This window comes from Anomaloglossus baeobatrachus, chromosome 7 (genome assembly GCF_048569485.1).
Source record: "Anomaloglossus baeobatrachus isolate aAnoBae1 chromosome 7, aAnoBae1.hap1, whole genome shotgun sequence".
Lineage (NCBI taxonomy): Eukaryota > Metazoa > Chordata > Amphibia > Anura > Aromobatidae > Anomaloglossus > Anomaloglossus baeobatrachus.
This window is the reverse complement of record NC_134359.1, coordinates 295,216,032-295,239,314: the sequence shown is the minus strand read 5'-3', so window position 1 is coordinate 295,239,314 and position 23,283 is coordinate 295,216,032. Positions and strand designations below refer to the sequence as shown.

Below are 23,283 nucleotides of genomic sequence, written 5' to 3'. Positions count from 1 at the left end.
GGACTGACTTGGCTGTCCATCACGTGGACACTGGGGATCATCCCCCGATCCGGCGTTCAGCATATCGGGTCTCCCTGGAGGTGCAGCAACACATGCGCCAGGAGATTGACGAGATGCTGAAGCTGGGGGTGATCCAGGCATCCAACAGCGCTTGGGCCTCGCCTGTAGTCCTCGTCCCTAAGAAGGACCGAACCACTCGGTTCTGCGTGGACTACAGGGGGCTCAATGCGGTCACGGTCGCCGATGCGTACCCAATGCCACGCATCGATGACCTGCTCGATCAGTTGGCCGGGGCTCAGTACCTGACCATCATGGATCTGAGCCGGGGATATTGGCAGATCCCCCTGACTCGCAAGGCCAGGGAACGCTCTGCCTTTATTACCCCATTTGGACTGTACGAGTCCACGGTGATGCCATTCGGGATGAGGAATGCCCCTGCCACTTTCCAGCGGATGGTCAACACCCTGCTCAAGGGACTTGAAGGGTACGCGGCCGCGTACCTGGATGACATTGCCGTCTTCAGTCCCACCTGGGAGGACCACCTAGAGCATCTAGCACAGGTGCTCAGGCGGATCCACCGGGCAGGTTTGACCATCAAGCCGGGAAAGTGTCAGCTGGCCATGAGCGAGGTCCAGTACCTCGGTCACCGGGTAGGTGGGAGAACACTGAAGCCCGAGCCTGAGAAAGTGGAAGCCATCGCATCCTGGCCCACCCCCAGGACCAAGAAGCAGGTGATGTCCTTCTTGGGGACCGCTGGGTACTATAGGAGGTTTGTTCCATGCTATAGTAGCCTGGCAAAGCCCTTGACGGACCTCACCAAGAAGAAGCTGCCCTCTGCAGTCGATTGGACAATGGACTGCGAGACAGCCTTCCGGGCCCTAAAGGACGCCCTGTCCAGCCCGCCCGTGCTACAGGCAGCCGACTTCACGCGGCCGTTTGTAGTACAGACCGACGCCAGTGACTTCGGCCTCGGTGCGGTGCTCAGCCAGGTGGACTCTGCGAGCCAAGAGCACCCAGTCTTGTACCTGAGCAGGAAGCTGTTACCAAGGGAAGTTGCCTATTCCACGATGGAGAAGGAGTGCCTGGCCATAGTGTGGGCCCTGCAGCGTCTGCAACCCTATCTATACGGGCGCCACTTCATCGTGGAGACGGACCACAATCCCCTCAGCTGGTTGCACACCGTCTCTGGGACGAATGGGCGATTGTTGCGATGGAGCCTTGCGCTCCAGCAATACAACTTCACCATTCGCCACAAAAGGGGCCGTGACCACGGTAACGCAGACGGGCTATCCCGACAAGGAGAGGTCGCGGACGGGCGCACGGGGGAACACCGGAGTGTGCTGCCCCCTAGCGCCCTCAAAAGGGGGGAGGTGTGAGGTAAATCCGGAGATATGACGATAAATCATGATATTCAAGTATGTCAGGAAGCCCTCTCCTGGTGTCACCCCCCCTTTCCTTCACACAACTGGTTTAGCAACAAATCCCATGGCCATGTCCTGTGATATGGAAATGAGGTGGTGTGGGAACAATGGACACAGGATGACTCCCTGCCGTCACCCTGTAACAAGAGTTGTATCTCATTAGCAAGGCTATGGAACTAGCTAGACAGAACGACTCCAGTAAAAAATGGTTCATATCTCGCAAGCCATATTTCCGATAAATATGGCAACCATAAAAATGGTGTCTCTGCATGCGGACGATGCCGGCACACCCTTTTTATGGGAGCAGGACATTGGGAAATGCCCCAGGCGTGATATCAGCCAATGGGGAACTGGCAGACAGGTCATGAGTCCCCTCGTTCTGTAGCTAAATTCATAACTGTCACAATGAGAGCATTGGCGTCTGCCTACGACGCTCCCAGGCAAAGTCATGGCCAATATCCCCTTTGCTGGATAATTCTGATCCATGCAGGGGGAGTGGCAGTGCTTCCCTGTGAGGTCACTAAGGTAGGAGGGGACCTGGATCTGCCCAGGTTGATAACCCTACTTCGGCCATTTTCCAGTGTACTTTCGCTGGGGGCACGTGTAGGAAACATCTGTGGGAGTTCCTGGAAACCTGGGTACAGCGCCCCCCTGTGGCCAGACGCAACAAGGTAACTGCTGGAACTGTGTATGCCTGTTTGTAACCCATGCTTTATCTGTAACTGTACTCTGACATAACTGTATATTCTGTAGATTCCCTATTGTATATATTGTAGTTTCTAGTGTGCTTTAGGCTGATTAAATTATATAATTAATCTTGGGCTGTTCTGTTATCTCGATCTTGAATCCCACGTCTGTGTGTTCGGCTAATAGTTACCGTAAATCGGTTGGTGGCAGCGAATTGTGCCAAGGATTATTGTGGGGAGGCCAGTGAGATTCGGGGAGATTTTATATATTCCGCCCGCGGAGGTCGGGGGAATATATACCTTACTCTCACCGGGGACCCTTCAATAATCGGCATAAGTAGTATAGCGGCCTCCTTGCTTATTGTCGGGCAATTCCATAATTGGCCTGACTATAAGAGGGGCGCTAGAGAGCGCGTCACGTGCTCTGTCTGTCGGTCGGGAGGTATAAAGGAGGGGTGACCCCCACTTGTTACCCCCCGATTGTGACGTACTGGTAGCCAGCGCGGGGGATTTCTGAGTGACCCCCCCGGTGGTTTGTGACAATCATAAACTATACAAGGCACAGACAGATACAGGAGGACGGCGGTCCCTGCCCGTGAGGGCTCACAGTCTACAAGGGATGGGAGGATACAGTAGGTGAGGGTAGAGCTGGTCGTGTGGCACTGTATGATAGATCCCTCTGTGTGCAATGACGCTATATCATATATAATACACACATGAAATAGATCCCTCTGTGTGCAATGACTCTATATCATATATAATGCACACGTGAAATAGATCCCTCTGTGTGCAATGACTCTATATCATATATAATACACACATGAAATAGATCCCTCTGTGTGCAATGACTCTATATCATGTATAATGCACACGTGGAATAGATCCCTCTGTGTGTAATGACTCTATATCATATATAATACACACATGAAATAGATCCCTCTGTGTGCAATGACTCTATATCATATATAATACACACATGAAATAGATCCCTCTGTGTGCAATGACTCTATAACATATATAATGCACACGTGAAATACATAATTTCTGTGTGTAATGACTCTATATAATAGATGCATTTCCCTTTTTGTATTGAATTACTGAAATACATTAACTTTTCGATGATATTCTAATTTATTGAAATGCAGCTGTACATAGCGTAGCTATGACTTACAGAAGTGCAGGAGTTAATTATACCTCAGAGACCCTCCCCCCCCCCCCCCCGCCCCCCTTTCTGTGTGGTGAAGAAACCTTTTCACTTTCGGCTCCCGCTCGTTCACTCTACAATGGCGTCTGCTGAGCTGAGGGACGAGCTGAACTGCTCCATCTGCCTGAGCCTCTATACAGACCCCGTATCCCTGAGATGTGGACACTTCTTCTGCCGCTCGTGTATTGTGAGTGCGCTGGATGCACAGGAGGCGGCTGGAGTGTATTCCTGTCCTGACTGCAGAGCACAATATCCGGAGCGTCCGGCCCTGGAGAAGAACCGGAAGCTGAGGAACATAGTGGAGCGTTTCTCATCTACTCAACCTGAGATGGAGGAGACCAGAATCTTCTGCACTTTCTGTACAAAGTCTCCTGTCCCGGCTGTGAAATCCTGTCTCCATTGTGAGACTTCAATGTGTGAGGAGCATCTCGCAGCCCACAACAAGTCTGTGAATCACAATCTAATTGAACCTACGGTGTCATTTATGGATCGAAAATGCTCAACGCACATGGAGGTGCTGAAATACTACTGCCCTAGAGACAACGCCTGTATCTGTGTGTCCTGCTGGGTGGCCGGAGCCCACAAGGGACATGATGTGGAGCTACTGGATGTGGTCTCTGAGAAGAAGAAGCAGGAACTGAGGCCTGATATAGAGAGACTAAAGTTCAAGAATGAAGATGCCAAAAAAAGAATCCAGAATCTGAAGGATCATGGGGCAGAACAGGAAAAGAAATCATCTGGACTCGCTGATAAAGTCTCTGATCTGTTTACTGATCTCCGGAAGAAGCTGGATGATCTAGAAGAGAGAATCCAGGGAGAGATCTCCAGGCAGAAGGATCAGGTCTCACTTTCAGTCTCTGACCTGGTCGGACAGGTGGAGCTTCACATGAAGGAGGTGTCGAAGAAAATTAATAGCCTTGAAGGATTATGTAATATCTCTGATCCATTATCTTTTCTACAAAATGTAAACACCGGTGACATCAGTGCTGGGGGCTGTGATGTCATCGGTGATGTAAGAGATGCTCCATGTGTGGATGAAGGCCTCGTCTCGCAGATATTACACAAAGGAATTTTGAAATTTGTTGATGACCTGATTGATATGAAGATGAAGAGACAGTTCTCAGTGATGGAGAAATCGGACATATTACTGGATATAGACACGGCTCATAATAAGATTATTATATCTCAGGATCTCAGATCTGCTTCTCATACCTCTACATCACAGAACAGACCCGATGGGCCCAAGAGGTTCAAATGCCGTCAAGTGTTAAGTTCCCGCAGCTTCTCCTCCGGGAGACATTACTGGGAGGTGGACGTGACTCAGGCGAGTAGTTGGATGGTTGGGGTGGCCGGGGAAAGTCTGGAGAGGAAGGTCAATGACAAAATATCTTATATTGGCTATAATGAGAAATCCTGGGCCATCATTTTTTCGAAAAACCTTTTTGCAAGTCATAACAATATCCATAAACTGCTGGTATCAGATTCTCCTGTGCGGGTTGTGGGGGTCTATCTGGATTATGAGGCCGGGCGTCTGTCCGTCTATCAGCTGTGTGACGCCATCACACACTTACACACCTTCACCGCCTCCTTCTCCGAGCCGCTCTATGCCGCTTTACATATATATGATAATTGCGTGATCAAAATTATAAAATAATTACAATAAAATGGCGACTGTAAACCCTAAAATTAATCCTTCATCATCTACCGGCCTCACACTGCGAGGTCTGACTCTGTCCTGACTCCAGACAGGGCCCGAGGGGCTGCAGACGGGGGAAGTTTTGCCTGACTGTTATTTCAGTAATCAATGTCCATGAACCCTACGGAGTGTAAAAAAATTATAAAAGTTTAGATCTTTTTTAGAAAAAAATAAATAATTTTTTAGCCGCCAACCTCGTAAGATATAGTTTAGCTGCAAGTTTCTCCCCCTTAATGTCTCCAATAAATGTATTGAATCGTTCATCACTTTTTCCACGTGATATCACTGTGCTTATGTGGGCGGGTATGAAGGGTTTCCATAGAATTATTTTTTTAAGGAGACATCATGATTACAGCTAAACAGCCTTGTGAAGACTTCACAGAGAAGGCGCTTTTAACTCCTTGGCCTCCTTGGTGTGAACCTTGGAGCTGGTGTGCCAGAATGGTTGGACTTTGGAATAGAGATGAGCGGATCCGTGGAAGTTTATGTTAGCGGCTTCATCTCGATTCTCGACTTAAAGTTCCGTATGGGACCCGAATTTGACCTGAACCCAAATGGAAGTCACTGACTGACCAGTTCAGGTCTCAGCCCACATGCCTCCAGCCATGCACAGATCACTTCCGGGGGTGGGTGGGCCAGGGCTGGACTGGGACTGAAAATCAGCCCTGGCATCTGAAATCAGACAGGCCCACCTGATATGAAGTTAATGTAACATAAATTTGTCGATTTGTGGATTGCCTGAGCAAATTTCCAGTGACTAAACTGCTTGGAAGCTAGAATTATACTTTGTGGAATTTAAGTTTCCCTACAGAAAATTTAGAGGATTAGTCTAAAGCGGGCTTTACATGCAACGACATCGCTAGCGAGATGTCGTTGGGGTCACGGAATTCGTGACGCACATCCGGCCTCGTTAGCGACGTTGTTGCGTGTGAAACGCAGTAACGACCGTTAACGATCAAAATTACTCACCTAATCGTTGATCGTTGACACGTCGTTCCTTTCCCGAATATCGTTGCTGTTGCAGGACGCAGGTTGTTCATCGTTCCTGCGGCAGCACACATCGCTATGTGTGACTCCGCAGGAACGAGGAACATCTCCTTACCTACGGCCGCCCGCAATGAGGAAGGAAGAAGGTGGGCGGGATGTTCCACCCACTCATCTCCGCCCCTCCGCTTCTATTGGGCGGCCACTTAGTGACATCGCTGTGGCGCCGAACGAACTGCCCCCTTAGAAAGGAGGCGGTTCGCCGGTCACAGCGACGTCGCTAAGCAGGTAAGTAGTGTGACGGGTCAGCACGATTTTGTGTGCCACGGGCAGCGATTTGCCCGTGACGCACAAACAATGGGGGCAGGTACGCTCGGTAGCGATCTCGCTAGCGAGATCGCAGCGTGTAAATCAGCCTTTACACGCTTCAATTTCTCGTGCGGTCGCATGTGCGATCGCACCCGCCCTCATCGTTTGTGCGGCACAGGCAAATTCTTGCCTTTGTCGCACAAAGTCGTAAATCCCCGTCACACGTACTTACCTCCCAAACGACCTCGCTGTGGGTGGAGAACATCCACTTCCTGAAGGGGGAGGGACGTTCGTCGTTACTGCCACGTCACACAGCGGCCGGCCAATAGAAGCGGAGGGGCGGAGATGAGTGGGACGTAAACATCCCGCCCACCTCCTTCCTTCCGCATTGCCGGCGGGACGCAGGTAAGCTGCAGTTCATCGTTCCCGGGGTGTCACACGGAGTGATGTGTGCTGCCTCGGGAACAATGAACAACCGGACGTTCAATTTTTAGAAAATGAGCAACGTGTCAACGATGAACGATAAGGTGAGTATTTCTGCTCGTTCACCGTCGCACGTAGCTGTCACACGCTATGATATGTCATACGATGCCGAATGTGCGTCACTTGCGACGTGACCCCGACGACACATCGTGAGACATATCGTAGTGTGTAAAGCCTGCTTTAGTGTGACCAGATTATTTTAAAGTTTAAGCAGCCGCCATAAATCTCATCCTACTGCAGACACCTCCTCACTGGCCACAATAGAAGCCTCCGGTCCTGGGTAAAGGCACAAATATTACTTGCAGCCGAAGAAGTCTACTTTCCCGCCTACAAGCTCCTCTCTGGTGGGTAGAAGAAAGGCCAAGTTCTCTGTGTGACAGCAGACAGCCTGTGTGGGCCTGGGCAATACTGGAGTATGCAGGAGCCGTCTGTATGTACATTACAGTGCAGGGATCTAAATAGGACGTCAGGGCAGAGAGCTGCATGCGCCTCCTTGGAGTGAGTGAGCGGCCCACTGCAGGCACCGGCCCCTCTGGCATTTGCCAGAACTGCCCTACGGCCAATCCGGCCCTGTGGGTGGGTGTTCTTTTTCCAATCTTTTTTGTCGAATGAACACTACACTACGCTGTTGTTACCACCTGTGCAGAAGTAACACTAACATAGCATAACAACATAACACTAGGTATCGCAAGACAAACTAATGGAGGAGTAGTGAGATGCTCTAACACTAAGGGGTACTTTACACGTTGCAACATCGCTACTGATATATCATCGGGGTCACAGTTGTTGTGAAGCACATCCGGCGCCGGTAGCGACATCGCAATGTGTAAATCCTAGGAGCGACGATGAACGAGCGTAAAACAGTCAAAAATCGCTGATCTGTGTCACGTCGTTCATTTCCATAAAGTCGCTCCTGCTGCTGATACGATGTTGTTTGTCGTTCCCGCAGCAGCACACATCGCTGTGTGTGAAGCCGCAGCAGCGACAAACATCTCCTTACCTGCGTCCCGCCGGCTATGCGGAAGGAAGGAGGTGGGCGGATGTTATGTCCCGTTCATCTCCTCCCCTCTGCTTCTATTGGCCGGCCGCTTAGTGATGTCGTGGTGACGTCGCGGTGACGCCGAACGCACCTCCCTCTTGAAGGAGGGATTGTTCGGCAGTCACCGCGACATCGCCGACCAGGTAAGTGCGTGTGAAGCTGCCGTAGCAATAATGTTCGCTACGACAGCAATCACAAGATATCGCATGTGCGACGGGGGCGGGTACTATCGCGCTGGACATCGCTAGCCGATGCTAGTGATGTCGCAACGTGAAAGGTAACCCTAAGTGTCTCTAGAGACACTAGTGGAGGAGTATTCAAACAAGCCAAAAGGTGAGGAGCAGGGAAATCACGTCAGGTACAAGAGGAGAGAGCGGGGCCAAGGTCAAGGTACGAGACAGAGGTCTGGAAGCCCGGAGGTCACGTCAGGTAAATGGGTAGAGAGCGGTGCCGGGGTCAGGGTACAAGCTGGAGGTCTGGAAGCCTGGAGGTCATGTCAGGTACATAGAGAGAGAGCAGGGCCGAGGTCAGGGTACAAGCCGGAAGTCTGGAAGCCAGGGAGTCAAGTCAGAGTCAGGGGAACAAGCAGAGAAGGGTACTTAGGTTAAGGGTAGCGGGGACAAGATCAGGTCAGTCATTTACGGGAACCAGAGACACAACTGAAATACAGAAACTATCACCAGCAGCGGGTGATGTTGCTCCTAAATAAAGCAGAGCAGTCAACCGGAACGGGGCTCCAGTGAACAGGCCCCTCACAAAACAAACACAGGGCTCGAAACCGGGAGTGACCCATCCACTGGAGCATAACACAAAAACAAGGCATTGGCTCTGCAGGAGAGCAGAGCACCGCCAATCAGGATCATGACAACTGCCATATCTGTAACAACCCACACGATAAAAAGAAGATGAAGACAAAAGTGGAAAGACTAAATGGCACATGCAATCCGAATAATAGGATAAAATAAAATCTTCTTTATTTGTTACATGATAAAATTGTTAAAAAAACTGAACATAACTGGCGCGATTCCGATTTTGGTACAGCACATTTTGGATCATTTCACATTTATCTTGTGCTCTATGCTGAGCACTTACTTCGGGGTTTCCATCTACATCTCCAAAATAAGTGATTCAGGTGAAACCCACAACGGATCTATCAAATCAAACAAAGACTGGAGGACAAGGAGTAAAGTGCAAATATGTTTAATAAATAGCAACTGGCACAAAGGAATCAGCGGCAAAAACAGGCCGGCAAATAAAATATAGATGTACTAGATGACAATTACATATAGGGCACAAGTAAAATGAATAAATAACAGACTGGGTCAAAAACATGAACAAGGCATCCTGCACATAAAGAGCATGGTGTAAAATTTTGACAATTGTTACACATAGACAGATGGTAAAAACCAGCACTGGATAAGCACAATGATAAAAGTATATACTCTGAAATAACAGAGATATATAAAATATATAAAATAGGATCCAAGTCTCAGTAATCACTAATAAACAGTGCTTGATACAGATGCTGGTGAAACAGCAACTTCTGAGGTGACAGAGTCAAATAGTTAAACAGTCAAAAAGCAGATAAACAGGTTTAGCCACCATGAGGTGCTGAATGGATGCCAATGAACAGTCAGATTAAGTACAAAGACATGAATGCATGAATAGAATCCCAGCCGCTTTAAGTAAACATACCCATAAGTGCACAAAGCCGGCCTGATAAGCAGCAGAGAAGACCCCCCGGAGAGAGCCCCAACTATACATTTCACAATCTCAGCTATAAGATTATTTCATCAGGGGGAGGTGGAACACTGTGAGGCAACCATGTGTTTTTATACATGGTGCTCCCATGCTCCAGCTGCTCCACCCCCACTCTGTCAGCGCGGCCGGACCAATCGCGGCCGGTAACCAGCACCATCAGCAGTCAACGCCCTTTTTTTTTTTTTTTTACTATCAAATCAGTAGCAATTGAAGAATTGGCTTTATTTATTTATTTATTTTTTAAGCCCTTCACCTTGCAGTATAGATGATTAGGCGGCTTTATTCCTCTGGTCAATACCATTACAGCGATGCCAGGTTTATATTGTTTGTTTTTAGGTTTGGCGACTATCACACTACAAAAATGCTTTTTCCAAAATAAAGTTTTTTTGCATCAATGGATTTTGAAGCCTACAGGTTTTTTTTCTGCCGACAGAGTCATGTTAGGGCTTGTTTTTTGTCGAATGAATTGGAGTTTTTATTTGCACCTTTTTTAGTCACATAATAATTTTTGATCGCTTTTTATTCCACTTTTTGTGAGGCAGAATCAAGAAGAAATAGGAACTCAGGAATAGCTTTTTGCTTTTTTTTCTATGCCATTCACCATGCAGTAAAAGTAATGATAGCTTTAGTCTTTAGGTCGGTACAATTACAGAGATACTACATTTATATAGTTTTTTTAATGTTTTGCCAGTTTTACACCATAAAAACAATTTTATAAGAAAAAAACCTGTTTTTGCATTGTTGCATTCTGAGAGCTATAACTTTTTTACTTTTTGTCTGACAAAGCTGTATGGTGGCTTGTTTTTTTGTGGGACAAAATGACGTTTTCAGTGGTACCATATTTATTTACATATGACTTTTTGATCGCGTTTTATTCCACTTTTTTGTCAGCTGTATGTTAAAAACGCATAGTTATTGCTACATTTTTTTTTTGCTGTGGTCATTAAAGGGGTTAACTAGTATGACAGTTTTATAGCTCAGGTTGTTACGGATGCGGCAATACCAAATATGTGTACTTTTTTTTTTTTTTTACACAAATATAATTATTTATTAGACTTTTTTATTTTTTTGTTCTTTATTTTCTGTGGGGTTTTTTTTTATATTTTTCCTTTTTTTTAACTATTTCATTTAGTCCTTTTATAGGGACAAGACTCCACAGTGCTCTGATTGCAGCTGCAATGTTCTGCAGTGCTCGATCACTGCAGGACATCGCAGCTGTCAGCGCTGCACTGGGAGTCTGTGTGATCGCGTAGCAGGCATGATCACACAGGCTCTTTGTAGTCAGGTGACCTGGGGTCACCATGACAAGGCTCGGGCCCTCACGATTACATCGTGGGGGTCCCGATCAGAGGGCAGAGGGAGCATGATCCTTCTCCCATTTCCGTAAGTGATGCGATCGGTATTGATTATGGCAATTAAGGGGTTAAACAGCCAGGGACAGTGCGGGCACCATCACTGGCTGCAATCGCGGTTGTACAGCCCCCTGTTCCCCTGCGATTGTTAGGACGTACCGGTACGTCACTGGACTTTAAGTCACCAGAAAATAGAACATACCGGTACGTCCTGCGGTCATGAAGGGGTTAAAAAAAATTGTCTCGATGGTAGAAATAGACTCAAATATTAAACGATAAAAATCCAGAATTCTAATAATCCGACACTTGGTTCAAGCTCAGATGTGGAACCAGGGAGAAACTTTAAACTGAGGTTTATGGATTTTTTTGTGACTGTCCGATAATTCAGGATATCATAGATGTAGGATGAAAGGGAATCTGTCAGGAGGAACTTTCCTCCTTTCTAGATGGGCACGCAGGTCATAGGAAGATGATATTTGCGATCTGATGTCTTACTCCAGAGAAATCCACATTTTCCAGCCTATGGGCCGGACATAGGTCTCTCTCAGAATCCGCCTCCAGAGGTCATTTTAAATAAAATTGGGAGAATTACCAGTGTGAGACATGTAATGACTGACAGTCTGCTCTCCTGATCTCACTGCAGAGCTGTGTGTGATTATAACTGATGCATCTGCAGGTTCCTCTCAGCTTCAGCCTCCATCTCACAGGCAGACAGGATTGCAATATTGTTGGAATACAGCAGAGCTGTGAGAGTTGCAGCTGCCAACGTGTTTGGAAGAAGACAATGTTATCCTGTTCTGTGTTATGTCTCACCCTGGTAGCCCTGGAGGCAAATTCTCATACAAATCAGCGTACAGCCCCTAGCCTGGAACAGATCCAATATTGAAAAACCGTCTGGAAAAAAGAGCTGCTGCAGACTGCCTGAAGTCTAGGAAAATTGCTATAACTCGAGTGTCTATATGTACCAGATACCTAGTGTCCATGCACAGACCCTGATTATGGAGTTCTCAGGGGACTCCCTTGTTACGTTTCAGGTTCGACCACCCTGATAATTTATTTTTTTAAATTATGGAATAAAGCAGGACCATTATACTTACAGACCTTACCCTTGGCTGTAACACTACTTTCGGGTCCGCTCATCATTAACCCTCATACATATTCACTGTTTCCCCCGTCCACAGTCAGTCCCGACGTCTGTGATTACTTGGAGTCATACTGCAGCACACCCTTTTCACTTGCAGGGTTAGTAATGGGGGGGTCTCACAGATCCCTCCCCATTACAAATATAGGGCTTAGTGGCAGCTGTGAGCTGTTATTAACCCCTTATATTACCCCGATTGCCACCGCATCAGGGCAACTTAAATGAGCATGGTAAAATGCCGGAATTGTCACAGCTAACGCATGCAAAAATTCAGGGTGGCTGCAGCCTGGGGAAGGGCCCAATAACCATGGGCCTCCCCAGCCTGAGAATAACAGCCTCTAGCTGTCGGTTTTATCAGGGCTGGGTATCAAAATTGGGGGGACAGCACTCCATTTTTTTAAAATTATTTAAATAGAAATAAGCTGCATGAGGTCCCTCTTATTTTGATACAGAGCCAAGATAAGCACACGGCTGTGGTCTTTTTTTTTTTTGCTCCCCTTCTTCCGAGAGCAGTAACTTTTTTATTTTTCTCTCAATCTTGCCATATAACGGCTTATTTTTTGAAGGCCGAGTTGTAGTTTTAAATAAAATGATGAGTTTTACCATATAGTGTACAGGAAAACGGCAAAAAAAATTCCAAGTGTGGAAAAATTGTGAAAAAAGTGCGATTGCACAATTATTTTGGGATATTTCAGTCACCTTGTTTACTATATGATAAACTAATGTGTCATTGTGATGCCTGATGTTGGTGCGAGTTTGTAGACACCAAACATGTATAGGTTTACTTTTGTCTAATTGGTTAAAAAAAAATTCAGAAGCTTGTCCAACAAAAGTGGTGCAATTTTGCGCCATTTTCCAAAACCCGTAGCATTCTCATTTTTTGGGATCTGGGGCTCAGTGATGGCTTATTTTTTGCGTCTCTAGCTGACAGTTTTTAATGGTTCAATTTTTGCAATTTTTTCGCAGATTCTACATTTTGATCGCCTGTTATTACATTTTGCGTAAAATTTGCGGTAACCAAAAAACGTAATTTTGCAGTTTGGAATTTTTTTGCTGCTACGTCATTTACCATTCAGATTATATGATTTTATATTTTGATAGATCGGACGTTTCTGAATACAGTGATACCAAATATGCGTGTTTTTTTATTTTATTAACGCTTTACTTTTCAATGGGGCGAATGGGGGGGTGATTTGAACTTTTAGGTTTGTTTTTTTTAATTTTCTAAAACATACTTACTCCTTACTGCCCACCTGTTAAAAGCCCCCTGTTCCAGCAACCAAACATCCCTATGGGCTTTGTCTGGGTTCTCTCTGTGGGTTTTTGCCTTCCACAGGTTCAACACTGGAGAACAGCGGCACTAAAATAGGCTGATCTAGATGGACATAAGGTCTTCCTTCAGCCTTAGAAACAATGTTACTATGTTACTAAGTAAGGAAAGTGTAGGAATTAAGCTTCTTACCTTATGCTGCAGCTATTAGAATTACTTTCCCCAGAGGATCGATTTTCACTCGAGATCCGGAACTTATAATGCCTGTCTGGGTCACTGTTTGAGAGGCCATGTTTGTGCTATTGTGTGTCTATGCCATTGGTACTCCAAATTAATAAGATTTCTTTTACAAGCGCTTGGGTTATCAATACAGCACAGCCTAGTATGGTGTACTGAAAGTTTCTGTTTTATGTGACCAGCTTATATAGTATCCCAAACAAAGAAATTACTCTGCACTAATACGTGCCGCAGGAGTGTTTGTAGAAATGTGAAACTTCTCTGCACATCAGTATTAGTTGAACCCAATAATATCAGTCAGTTATAAGACAAGATGGTTTCTATACAATACAAAATGGCTTGTATTCTCTCACACTGGGATGGCTGTTCACATATATCCATCCTATGGTGTGGTCCAGCAGGTAAATTAAACCCCCTGGAATAACTGTATGTTCTGTTTATATGTAGCACCCATGGGGTAAGGGGTTAAACTGTTACTCATCGCCGGGCCGGTGATGTTAGGTCTGTCACGGGGTGGCCCTTATGCCTGGTTTCATGGCCCCGAGGTGTATAATTAAGGAGGGGGTTGGTGGTGATGGAGGTTTAATTTTGTGACGCCACCTGCTGTATGCGGCCAGGGAATTAGCCGCCAATGCTGTCGCTGTCCTCTGGGGCGAAAGGTAGTAGCAGAAGAGATGTTTCTGGGCCCACAGGTTGAGCGCGCCTCGAGGAGCATAATGAGGGGAGTAGTAATGGCGGGCACCAAAGCACGGGGCAGTGGTGCTGGTAAGAACAGGCCGACACAGTCTCTGCGGGTTCCAGGTGTTTTACTCACAGTTCCTTAGGTAACCCGGTCGCCGCTGCTGAAGTACTGGCCACCGCTGTGATGGGCCCAGCCAATCCCCAGCAATTCAAGGTCACCGCCGGTGCTCCCACTGTGAGTTTTTTCTGATCGGGGTCCATGTAATCCCAGTGTGTGGAATGTGGAACGGGCTGCGGGTGTTTCCTGCACTCTCCGCAGAAATGTGAGGTAAAAGAAGATTGGACCGAGGTCCCAAGTGTGTGTCTCACCCCCAGCTGTGCCTGCGGCTAACTGACTGTGTCAAGATGCTCCTTCCCTGTTCCCTAAGTGGTGCCCGCCACCCAGGTGGTTGCCCTAGTGATCGGGAAGTCCCATGCTTCGTGATATCCACCCCCCACCTACCCTAGTGCATCCCCCCATTGGGAAAGCACCTGTGTTTGTTGTGTGAATGTGAGAAACACCAGCGATTAACCTCTCCTTACCCGGGATGAGTACTACATCTTAAGAGAGATGCAGTACCGTGTGGCGACTGATCCTTAGGGGCGCCACATATATAGGTAGCAGACCTCCCAAAGCTGTGCTCTTGTGGTATAGAGCAGAACTCAGTACTTGAGCGGTCAGACCCCACAGCTAAATGGACTATTTTTATTCTGTTTTATTTTCTTTATGCCAGACAGGCCGTTTTTATTTTGCTTTGTTTTTGCTGGTTTATGAAGTTGCAATAAACTAGCTGAAAACTTAAAGGGAAAGTAATCCTGTGTCTATCTCGATCGGCAGCTGAATGAGCAAATCCTTACATCACCAAGAGGCTCCACAATTACATAAAGTACGAGGCTGCAGGCTGAGCACATCCATAACGATCATAGACCTACTTGGCGACTTCTAATATTTCAGATTTAGTAGGATGCCTTCATATTTAGACTAGAAGTCGTAGCCGCAGCAGCAGAGGTTCTGCAATGTGATGTTCTGCAGAATCTGACACACTCTACTGTATACATAGTGTGACTATCACTTCCAGAGTGTAAGGTTTAATTTTACTTCAGAGATCCTACTCCCTTCCTGTGGGAAGAAACTTTTTCACTTTTGGTTCCTGCTCTTTCCCACTACAATGGCGTCTGCTGAGCTGAGGGCCGAGCTGGACTGTGCCATCTGCCTGAGCCTCTATACAGATCCCGTATCCCTGAGATGTGGACACTTCTTCTGCCGCTCGTGTATTGTGAGTGCGCTGGATACACAGGAGGCGGCTGGAGTGTATTCCTGTCCTGACTGCAGAGCAGAATATCCGGAGCGTCCGGCCCTGGAGAAGAACCGGAAGCTGAGGAACATAGTGGAGCGTTTCTCATCTACTCAGCCTGAGATGGAGGAGACCAGAACCTTCTGCACTTTCTGTACAAAGTCTCCTGTCCCGGCTGTGAAATCCTGTCTGCAGTGTGAGACCTCAATGTGTGAGGAACATCTCACAGCCCATAACAAGTCTGTGAATCACAATCTAACTGAACCTATGGTGTCATTTATTAATGGAAAATGCTCAACACACAAAGAGATCCTGAAATATTACTGTCCTAGAGACAACTCCTGTATCTGTGTGTCCTGTTGGGTGGCCGGAGACCACAAGGGACATGATGTGGAGCTACTGGATGTGGCCTCTGAAAAGAAGAAGCAGGAACTGAGGCCTGATATAGAGAGACTAAAATCCAAGACAGGAGAAGCTGAAAAAAGAGTCCAAAATCTGAAGGATCATGAGGCAGAACAGGAAAAGAAATCATCTGGACTCGGTGATAGAGTCACTGGTCTGTTTACTGATCTCCGGAAGAAGCTGGATAGTCTAGAAGAGAGAATCCAGGGAGAGATTTCCAGACAGAAGGGTCAGGTGTCACTTTCAATCTCTGACCTGGTCGGACAGGTGGAGCTTCACATGAAGGAGGTGTCCAAGAAAATCAATAGTCTGGAAGAATTATGTAATATCTCTGATCCGTTGTCCTTTCTACGAGATGTAAACACTGTCCCCCGTGCGTATGAGACATACGTACCCTGGACTCCTGCCGAACAGATGGTTTTCCTGCAAAATGCCCCTGACCCGACTCGAAACCCCGTCAGCTTCTCACGTTACTTGGCCCAAATACAGGTCTCTTACCGGAGCACTTGGTTGGACATGGAGGGTTTATGTAGAGTCAAAATGTCCCCTGAAATGTATGCCAAACTTACTGCCCATCTAGCAGCGCATGTTCCGGACGATACTCATACTGTGGCATCCGGCCAAGACTTCATGATAACACTCAATCTTTTCTGCGCCCAGGAGCAAAGAACTAAGGGCACAATGGGACCAGTGCATCAAGGTCCTGTGGAAAATGTCAGTTCATTTTACTACAGATTGATGCAGTCATTCGCAGATGAAGGGCTGGACTTACAAGCAGGCGCAATACGTTGCCTCATGGTAAGATTCTTCATGGATGGAATATATGCACCTCTGGCAGATAAGTTGAAAGCGTGCTGTCCCGAATGGAGGAACATGGAAGACATAGATCTTCTAGTCAACAAAGCAAGTGGCTTAGAAACCGACGCAAGGGATAAAAGGACCAAGAAAGTTGTCATAGCGGCAGTGGACGGTCAGCCAGAAGTTACAAGAAGAAAGGGACCGACCTGCTACTATTGTGGGAACAGAGGACATGTGATCAGAGACTGCAGAAAGAAAAAGAGGGAAGGTCAGAACCAACCCGAGAGTCAGGAAGAAAAGACTGCCTGACTTGCGGCAGCACGGGATAGGGATGCCAGAGGTCCGTTTATACACGTCCCCCTTAAATTGGTAACAAGGAAATAAGGGCTCTGGTGGGCACGGGAGCCTCACGCTCCGTGCTCCCCAGGAACCTGGTACCTGAAGACACCATCTCGCCCGAGTCTACCATAGTATCCGGTTTTGATGGACAAGCCCAGATAATCCCAATAACACATCCATTAAAGGTGAAACTGGGACCACACATATTCGTGTCCAAATTCTTAGTGTCCCCCCTGGGTGGAGATGCCCTATTGGGAGCAGATGTACTATCAAGATTACAGGCTCAGATTGTCTATAATGAAGACGGTTCCGCTGTCCTGCGAATTCTGGAAGATATTCCAGAAGAAGTCCTGTGCACTTTCCAGATGATCGAGGATCGACCAGAATTTGATGCCACACAGGAAGCAAACACGGACCCTGTACTTCTCAAAGCTTCTGCAAAACTCTGGTCAACATCGAAAACTGACCTCGGCACACAACCCGTGCCCCCCGTGAAAGTTTCAGTCAAACCTGGAATTACACCACCACAGTTAAGACAGTATCCTCTTAACGCTCAACAGGAAGCCGCCTTGGATCACCAAATAAAAGGACTAGTGAAGTCGGGAGCTCTCAGAACTACTAAGTCTCCGTACAATACTCCGCTTTTTCCTGACAAGAAAAAACAGGTGAAGAAAGGTGATCCAATCACGTACCGGATGGTACACGATCTGAGGGCAGTGAACTCAATACTGGAGCCCCTCACTCCCGTTGTTCCCAATCCACATACTCTGCTCACACTGGTACCGGCTACTTCTATCCATTACATTGTCATAGATCTTGCCAATGCTTTTTTCTCGGTACCATTGGATCCGGCATGTCAAGACCTCTTTGCATTCACACATAAACAAAACCAATATACATGGACAAGGCTGCCACAAGGGATGCAGCATTCCCCTACTCTATATACTCAGGCTATGAGTAGTGTCCTTCAAGGCTGGCAGCCCCCTGACCGCTGTGTCCTTCTCCAGTACGTTGATGACCTACTACTTTGCTGTCCAAGCAAAGAAGAATGTAAAAAGGCTTCAATAAAGGTACCGTCACACTAAGAGAAGCTCCAGCTATCCCACCAGCGACCTGACCTGGTAGGGATCACTGGAGCGTCGCTACACGGGTTGCTGGTGAGCTGTCAAACAGGCAGATCTCACCAGCGACCAGTGACCAGCCCCATCCAGCAGCGACGCGTGGAAGCGATGCTGCGCTTGGTAACTAAGGTAAATATCGGGTAACCAAGCGCTTGGTTACCCGATATTTACCTTGGTTACCAGCGCACACCATTTAGCGCTGGCTCCCTGCACTCCTAGCCAGAGTACACATCGGGTTAATAAGCAAACCGCTTCGCTTATTTACCCGATGTGTACTCTGGCTACGTGTGCAGGGAGCAGGGAGCCGGCACTGGCAGCCTGAGACTGGCGGGCGCTAGTAACTAAGGTAAATATCGGGTAACCAGCAAAGCACTTCGCTTGGTTACCCGATATTTACCGTGGTTATCAGCGTCCGCAGAAGCCGGCTCCCTGCACATTCAGTTGTTGCTCTCTCGCTGTCACACACAGCGATGTGTTCTTCACAGCGGGAGAGCAACAATAAAAAATGGTCCAGGACATTCAGCAACAACCAGCGACCTCACAGCAGGGGCCAGGTTGTTGCTGGATGTCACACACAGCAACATCGCCAGCAAGATCGCTGTTGCGTCACAAATACCGTGACTCAGCAGCGATGTTGCTAGCGATGTTGCTTAGTGAGACGTGGACTTACAGGGAAGGTATCATCAAAAAAAAATAATTCTATAACTCAAAACATGTAAAGTAATAATGTTTAAATGTTTTGTTTAAATATTATTATTTGTTTTTAATTGTGCAAAATATAAAAAAAAAATTAAAAAGTTTGATATTTTCCACTGTTAAACACTAGAGGGAGCAGCTTCTGAAATCCTACAGAAATCCTACTGTAGAAAAAGCTCACATTACAGCTGCAGTAAAAGTGGGCGGAGTCTGCTCTCCTGTGTGTGATGTCGCCTCCCCCCTCCTAATCTGAGTGTTTACAACAGATAACAGAGAATGACATGCAGGGACACAGTGCAGAGCCCTTTTGTTGGTGACTACAAATGTCTAAAGTGTCACCAAGGACAGCAGGAGTATCACACAGGACAGGATTAGATACACGGCTCAGTAGACAGTATCACACCGGACATGATTAGATACACAGCTCAGCAGACAGTATCACCCAGGAGAGGATTAGATACACAGCTCAGCAGACAGTATCACCCAGGAGAGGATTAGATACACAGCTCAGCAGACAGTATCACCCAGGAGAGGATTAGATACACAGCTCAGCAGACAGTATCACACAGGATAGGATTAGATACACAGCTCAGCAGACAGTATCACAGGATAGGATTAGATAAACGGCTCAGCAGACAGTATCACACAGGAGAGGATTAGATACACAGCTCAGCAGACAGTATCACACAGGATAGGATTAGATACACAGCTCAGCAGACAGTATCACACCGGACATGATTAGATACACAGCTCAGCAGACAGTATCACAGGATAGGACTAGATACACGGCTCAGCAGACAGTATCACACCGGACCTCCCCCCTCCTAATCTGAGTGTTTACAACAGATAACAGAGAATGAAATGTCGGGACACAGTGCACAGCCATTTTGTTGTTGATCACAAATGTCTAAAGTGTCACCAAGGACAGCAGGAGTATCACACAGGACAGGATTAGATACACAGCTCAGCAGACAGTATCACACAGGAGAGGATTAGATACACAGCTCAGCAGACAGTATCACACAGGAGAGGATTAGATACACAGCTCAGCAGACAGTATCACACAGGACAGGATTAGATACACAGCCCTGCAGACAGTATCACACAGGAGAGGATTAGATACACAGCTCAGCAGACAGCATCACACAGGAGAGGATTAGATACACAGCTCAGAAGACAGTATCACACAGAAGAGGAATAGATACACAGTTCAGCAGACAGTATCACAGGATAGGATTAGATAAACGGCTCAGCAGACAGTATCACACAGGACAGGATTAGATACAAAGCTCAGCAGACAGTATCACATAGGAGAGGATTAGATACACAGCTCAGCAGACAGTATCACAGGATAGGATTAGATAAACGGCTCAGCAGACAGTATCACACAGGAGAGGATTAGATACACAGCTCAGCAGACAGTATCACACAGGATAGGATTACATACACAGCTCAGCAGACAGTATCACCCAGGAGAGGATTAGCTACACGGCTCAGCAGACAGTATCACACCGGACATGATTAGATACACAGCTCAGCAGACAGTATCACAGGATAGGATTAGATACACGGCTCAGCAGACAGTATCACACCGGACATGATTAGATACACAGCTCAGCAGACAGTATCACATGATATGATTAGATACACAGCTCAGCAGACAGTATCACACAGGAGAGGAATAGATACACGGCTCAGTAGACAGTATCACACAGGATAAGATTAGATACACAGCTCAGCAGACAGTATCACACAGGATAAGATTAGATACATGGCTCAGCAGACAGTATCACGCAGGATAGGATTAGATACACAGCTGTGCAGACAGTATCACACAGGATAGGATTAGATACACAACCCTGCAGACAGTATCACACAGGAGAGGATTAGATACACAACCCTGCAGACAGTATCACCGGTACACACACAGGTACTCACATGCAGTGGCACACACACACACACACACACACACTGGGGCTGGGTAGAGGGGAGGGGGTGTCATTAGAGACAGTAACGGCGGGGGGAGGGGTGGCAACAGTAGCGGGGACTGGGTAGAGCGGAGCAATGCTCTGCTGCACGCTCACCCACAATGCTCTGCCACATGCACAAAATGCTCTGCCACACACACACACACAAGCACACACACACACACACACACACATTGCTCTGCCAACACACACACAAAATGCTCTGCCACATACACACAAGCACGCACACACATTGTTCTGCCAGTACACACACAAAATGCTCTGCCACATACACACAAGCACGCACACACATTGCTCTGCCAGTACACACAAAATGCTCTGCCACACACACAAGCACGCACACACATTGCTCTGCCAGTACACACACAAAATGCTCTGCCACATACACACAAGCACGCACGCACATTGCTCTGCCAGCACACACAAAATGCCTCTCCACCTACTGGTAAAGAGAGCGGCAGATAACAGACAGGCCTAGTGGCCGACCCCATGTAATTCAAATGAGCCATGTCAACACATTTTTCGGCTCCCTTTTCCTCTACCCTATGTGACGCAGATGTATGATAATCTGGTGGACAGCACTGACTATCTTGATGATCAAATTTTCGCGGTTCTCCAAGCAGTAAATAGTACCATTGCCATACAGAGACAATTAATCATTGTAACCAACCAACATAGTTTGGTACTGGATTACCTCACAGCGGCCCAAGGGGGGATCTGCCAAGTAGTAGGCCCCAGCTGTTGTCACTACATAGACCCAAAGGGTACCTTAAAAGCGCAAGCCAGTCTAACTGAGATACAAAAGCTGATGAAAAAACATGATGAGGAGGTACTCAGAAGCTCGGATGCTTGGTGGAGCAATACCTTCTTAATGTTCAACCCCGCAAACTGGTTTAAGGGAATAGGAGGATGGTTCATGGGGATACTGCAATCAGTGTTCCAAGTGCTACTCTGTCTGTTAGGGCCTATGCAGTGTTTAGATTGTTAATGGCTTTATTTTCCCGCTGCCTGAAGAAATGCAAATATAATAATTATTCAGCGCCAATATGAAAGCACTAATATGCTCTTTTTTCTCTGCTCTTTCCTCTAGAATCACCTTGGCGTATTAAGATGTGACTCTTGTCGGGAGGTTTGCAGGCTCAGTATCCGGAGGACGGATGTGGATTTGAAGATTTAAAACCCCCAGGCAACCCGCGGCTTGGACAGCACCCGGTGACCAGCCTGCTATTCCAGCTTCTCGACAGGACCCAGTCCCATTACGAACGCCAAAGGGGGGATTGTGCGGAAAGAGTTAACTTAAAATTGAATAGATGGACATTGATGCCGCTTTGCAAGGTGCACAAACAAGCCCAGCTACGCTCAGACGCTGAGAGCTGATTCAACGACTCTGAATGTTATGTTTTCCCAAGGACAGAGATAAGACTTGCGCCTAGTCAAAGACAATGAAAGTTATGTTATGCTTTGTTGGGAAATTAAACTTATGCCTTTCTACACGACATAGCTACGCCCCTATTAGGTAAACCCTGTATGTGATAAATTAGCAGTCTTCGGAGTGCACACTCTCGCTTTATGTGCAGATATCAGTCTCTTGTCTGTATCTCATTTAGGCTGGGAGAAGCTGAGGGAGGGGGTGGGCCCGGGACTCCCTCCGCATTTGGTCATCGCTGGCAACAGTTGTGACCTATTGGTCAACTTAACAGATGCTTGCAGACTGATCCAGCCGCGATTGACACTGTACAGAATGCAGCCTCGCAACGAGCCTGTAGAGGGGTAACCACAGGCCATTTCCCACAGCCGGTAATGTGAACACACTACCGCTCGGGAGAACTGCAGTGATTTGTCCTCTATCTATCTATCTCAGAAAAAAATTACTTTTTTTTTTCTCAATGTGCTTTAAAACACATGTACCAACCTGTGGAAAGCCCGCACCAAAACCGCACCGAAACTGCCCGAAAACCGCAGCAAAACGCATTTGGATTTCGGTGCGTTTTTTGCGTTTGTTTTCCCGCGGGTGCAGTAATCTTTCAGTACCTGCGGAATTTTCTTAAGAAAAATTCCGTTTTCCATTGCGCACAGAGCCTTAGATTGACTTCTGACTACTCTCCACAGTCTGCTCTTCCCACCTGGTCAACTAGTGGACTGGAGTGGCTCCACCTCTAGGCAGCCATTCATTGGTCCCACCCTAGCTGGGTACCATTCTATGGGGGATTTGTTGGGGTAAACTGGGATTACCTGGGTTCTTGGTGTTACCAGCACTGGGGTTCTGGGTCCCTAAGGGGGTAGGCCCTGCATCCTGGCGGGGATACAGAACCTTGTAGCACCCTGAGGTGTTCAGGGGCGC

At 47.2% G+C, this 23,283-nt stretch overlaps 1 protein-coding gene across 2 annotated transcripts; it reads left to right on the top strand.

The window, feature by feature from the left end:
• The first annotated feature begins 3,346 nt into the window (after positions 1–3,346).
• Positions 3,347–22,788, top strand: LOC142246446 (nuclear factor 7, brain-like). 2 transcript variants are annotated; one of them, XM_075319500.1, is made up of 2 exons: positions 3,347–4,635; positions 22,033–22,788. In XM_075319500.1, exons 1-2 carry the CDS (start codon positions 3,391–3,393, stop codon positions 22,117–22,119), a joined length of 1,332 nt encoding a protein of 443 aa, XP_075175615.1. In that variant the 5' UTR covers positions 3,347–3,390; the 3' UTR covers positions 22,120–22,788. The 2 variants fall into 2 exon arrangements, with proteins under 2 accessions (XP_075175615.1, XP_075175614.1); XM_075319499.1 differs by lacking the exon at positions 22,033–22,788 and having other exon boundaries at positions 3,347–5,268.
• The last annotated feature ends 495 nt before the right edge of the window (positions 22,789–23,283 follow it).